A 3,963-nucleotide genomic window follows, 5' to 3' on the forward strand; every position below is an offset into this window, starting at 1 on the left:
GTGACGTGCAAATCTTCACCGGGTTAAACAAACAGCCGAGCAAGCTGCAGCTTCAGCGGGGGTGGCGGTGGGGGCGGACGCAGCTCACGCGGGTCTATGTTTCCAAAGTTGTTACAATGTGAAAATAAGCGGCTTCGTGCAGCGTGTTGTATGGGTTGATGCCTCCCACCCCCACGCCAGCCCCCTGCGAAACCCGGCAGATAATCAGCGCTTCCCACTGTTTAGTCGTATTTGACAACTGGGTTAACCTGGTATCTAGGCGCTGGCGAAACGGTACAAAGGGTGCCCTCAATTACCACTAGAAGCTTCTGGTGTGAGTGGCACTTGTATTGCCCCCCGGGTCAGAGGCCAGAGCGACAATTAGGAAGTCACTTAGACCTCTGGGGGAAATAGCGGGATGCGCCGGCTCCAGGCCCTCCCAACAAGTCTGTGGGTGTAGACCTGGACGGAGAGGCCTATTTCTCTCCTCTCAGAGGAGCTGTCCTTTCGCGCCCTCTCCTCAATGTGACTCTGGAGCGGGTAAAACCGAATCCAGTGGGGAAAAGGAACTGAGTAGAAGACAAACGACAATGATAAAATTGCGAGCGAGAATGATGGATCCCAGCTGAAGTTGTGCTCCGCAGGCGAGAGCCTAGATACACAAAGTGAGCGTTGACATTTCCGTCTTTACTTAGGCCTTGCTGGTGCGGCCTCCGCCTCGGCGCCCCCTCCCCTCTTGCCTTCTTTCCCACAAGTGGGGAGTGGAGTAGGACTGTCAGTTCTAACTTGCATCATCTCGGGGTGGTTCGGGGGGCTTGTGGCTTGGTCTCAGCGCTACTTAAACCTGGCTTGGTGCGTGTGTGTAAATTTTTAATTGCACTGTAATTTCTTCAGTCTCTAGCCCGCGCCCCCTCCCCCCAACACCTCGCTAGCCGCCTTGACTGGCACGCGCCGGGAGCCCTGGCTTGGGCCCCTCGGCGCGTCTGATTGGCTGCGGGGCAGCTCCCGTCTGCTCCGCCTGCGCCCTCATTGGGCGAGAGGCGCAGCCAGCGGCACTTCAAAGCGGGTGCTCCTCGCACTTAGGCTGAGTTTAGCCGGCGGGAGCCCGGAGTCCGCTCGGCGCGAGCGCGGGGACGCGGGAGCTGCGCGGGATCCGAGCAGCTTTCCGGAGCAGCCGTCAGGCTCAGCCCCGCTCCCGGCCCCGCCGCGCAGCCCAGGGACCTGCTATGGCCACGTCTATACTCGGGGTAAGTCGGAAGTGCGGCAAGGCATTTGCTTGTCTTAACTGCAGTAAATTTTCGTTATGGCTTCTCTGCGTCCGCGGCTCCGGAGAAACTGTTGCTGCCGGACTGCAGCTTCAGCTCCTTTTAGCACTTTTCACATTTCTGGGACTGATTCTTTCCAAGTTATTGAAACCTAGGAGATGCCTTTGTAAGAAAATGATTTGTTAAGCAAGTCCTTTTTTATGTGGCTTTAAAGAAAACCTAGAGGTTTCTTTTCTTCCCCTGGTGATTTATACCCCATCCCCCCCTTGCTCCGGGGATTGTTGCAATTACGCGACAGTGGTGTTTCCAGAAAACAGCCTTAATCGTTTTGCAGTCCGTGTAGTCACGTTAACAAACATTTACACTTCTGTGGCTCCCCAGTTCGCTTGTGACTTTGAAATCTATCGCTGGGTCCCTTCTCCTCGGATTCTCGTTTTCATAATCGAGGGGGTTTTTTTTGGGGGGGGGAGTGTAAACATTAACAACAACCTTTTTCTATTTAAAAAAAAATAGTCAAGTCGTAGCCACCCTTGGAAGCAGTGTCCCAAGTTTCCCCCGCCCCCGAGCCGCTGCTTCGGCCGCCTCCGCCCTCACCCGGTGTTTGTTGTCGTTGTGTTTACTTCCGTGCTTTACTCCGAAGGGCTATTTGGGGGCCTCAGTGAGAGGAGCGGGCTTACGGCGAGCGGGAGGCAAGCAACCCGAGTCCGGCCCTGGGTAGGGGTTGCAGCGGCTGAGACCGGGAGAACTGAGACATCTTTGATTTCTAGGCCCAGCGAAGAGCAACTTTCCAGCGCCGGGCCCCTCGCCCTTGGGAGCGGCGCATCCTTGGCGAGCGCGCGGGGAGGAGGCGCGAGCCCGGGAGCCACGACCCCCCGGGACCAGCCGCGGGGAAACGAGGCTGCTCACGGGTGCACTTTGTGTCTTCCTCCCACTTCTTCCTGCCCTCCTTCTCCTTGCTCCCTCCCTCACCCCACCCACTCTAGGAAGAGCCGCGCTTCGGAACGACCCCGTTGGCCATGCTGGCGGCGACCTGCAACAAGATCGGCAACACGAGCCCGCTGACGACGCTGCCGGAGTCGAGCGCCTTCGCCAAGGGCGGCTTCCACCCGTGGAAGCGCTCCTCGTCCAGCTGCAACCTCGGCTCCAGCCTCTCGGGCTTCGCCGTGGCCACCGGTGGCCGCGGCTCGGGCGGCCTGGCGGGGGGCTCGGGCGCAGCCAACAGCGCCTTCTGCCTGGCCTCCACGTCCCCCACGTCGTCCGCTTTCAGCAGCGACTACGGCGGCCTCTTCTCCAACTCGGCGGCGGCCGCGGCGGCGGCGGCCGGAGTGTCCCCGCAGGAGGCGGGCGGCCAGTCGGCCTTCATCTCCAAGGTGCACACGACGGCGGCCGACGGCCTGTACCCGCGCGTGGGCATGGCGCACCCGTACGAGTCGTGGTACAAGTCGGGCTTCCACTCGACGCTGGCGGCGGGCGAGGTGACCAACGGCGCGGCGTCGTCGTGGTGGGACGTGCACAGCAGCCCGGGCTCGTGGCTGGAGGTGCAGAACCCCGCTGGGGGGCTCCAGAGCTCGCTGCACTCGGGCGCCCCCCAGGCCTCGCTGCACTCGCAGCTCGGCACCTACAACCCCGACTTCAGCTCGCTCACGCACTCGGCCTTCAGCTCCACGGGCCTCGGCTCCTCGGCCGCCGCCGCCTCGCACTTGCTCTCGACCAGCCAGCACCTGCTGGCTCAGGACGGCTTCAAGCCGGTGCTGCCCTCCTACTCGGACTCGAGCGCCGCGGTGGCGGCCGCCGCTGCCAGCGCCATGATCTCGGGCGCCGCGGCCGCCGCCGCCGGGGGGAGCTCGGCGCGCTCCGCCCGCCGCTATTCCGGCCGCGCCACCTGCGACTGCCCCAACTGCCAGGAGGCGGAGCGGCTGGGCCCGGCCGGAGCGAGCCTGCGGCGCAAGGGCCTGCACAGCTGCCACATCCCGGGCTGCGGCAAGGTGTACGGCAAGACGTCGCACCTGAAGGCGCACCTGCGCTGGCACACGGGCGAGCGGCCCTTCGTGTGCAACTGGCTCTTCTGCGGCAAGCGCTTCACGCGCTCGGACGAGCTGCAGCGGCACCTGCGGACTCACACGGGCGAGAAGCGCTTCGCCTGCCCGGTGTGCAACAAGCGCTTCATGCGCAGCGACCACCTGAGCAAACACATTAAGACGCACAACGGGGGCGGCGGGGGCAAAAAGGGCAGCGACAGTGACACGGACGCCAGCAACCTGGAGACGCCCCGCTCCGAGTCCCCCGACCTCATCCTGCATGACTCCAGCGTCAGTGCCGCCCGGGCGGCGGCGGCGGCGGCGGCGGCTGCGGCGGCGGCGGCGGCGGCCGCGGCGGCCTCGGCGGGAGGCAAGGAAGCCGCGTCCGGCCCCAACGACTCTTAGAGGCCGGGCGAGAAGTGCGAGCGAGCGAGTAGAGACACCGAGAGCGAGCGAGAGGTTCGGAGGGCCAGCGAGCGGGGCACGGACGGGCGGGGGCTCCAGTGACGCCCCCGGCCAGCGCCAAGTGTAGCAGCGCCCGGCTCCTCGGCCGCTGCTCGCCGGCCACGCCAGGAGCTCCCCTCTGCTGTCCCAGCCCAGACGAGAATCGAACGCGTGGTCCAGGAACAAAAGCAAACCATCCTCCGACACAAACAACACTTCAAAAAACTGCACACACGCACACACGCACACACACACAC

At 63.5% G+C, this 3,963-nt stretch overlaps 1 protein-coding gene across 1 annotated transcript; it reads left to right on the forward strand.

The window, feature by feature from the left end:
- The first annotated feature begins 1,205 nt into the window (after positions 1-1,205).
- SP9 (Sp9 transcription factor) lies at positions 1,206-3,667 on the forward strand. Its single transcript, XM_045867391.1, has 2 exons — positions 1,206-1,226; positions 2,228-3,667. Exons 1-2 carry the CDS (start codon positions 1,206-1,208, stop codon positions 3,665-3,667), a joined length of 1,461 nt encoding a protein of 486 aa, XP_045723347.1.
- The last annotated feature ends 296 nt before the right edge of the window (positions 3,668-3,963 follow it).

The sequence above is a fragment of the Mirounga angustirostris genome, unplaced genomic scaffold (genome assembly GCF_029215605.1).
Source record: "Mirounga angustirostris isolate CCGP_5_RB_7025 unplaced genomic scaffold, mMirAng1.0.hap1 SCAF_3, whole genome shotgun sequence".
NCBI classification, from domain to species: domain Eukaryota; kingdom Metazoa; phylum Chordata; class Mammalia; order Carnivora; family Phocidae; genus Mirounga; species Mirounga angustirostris.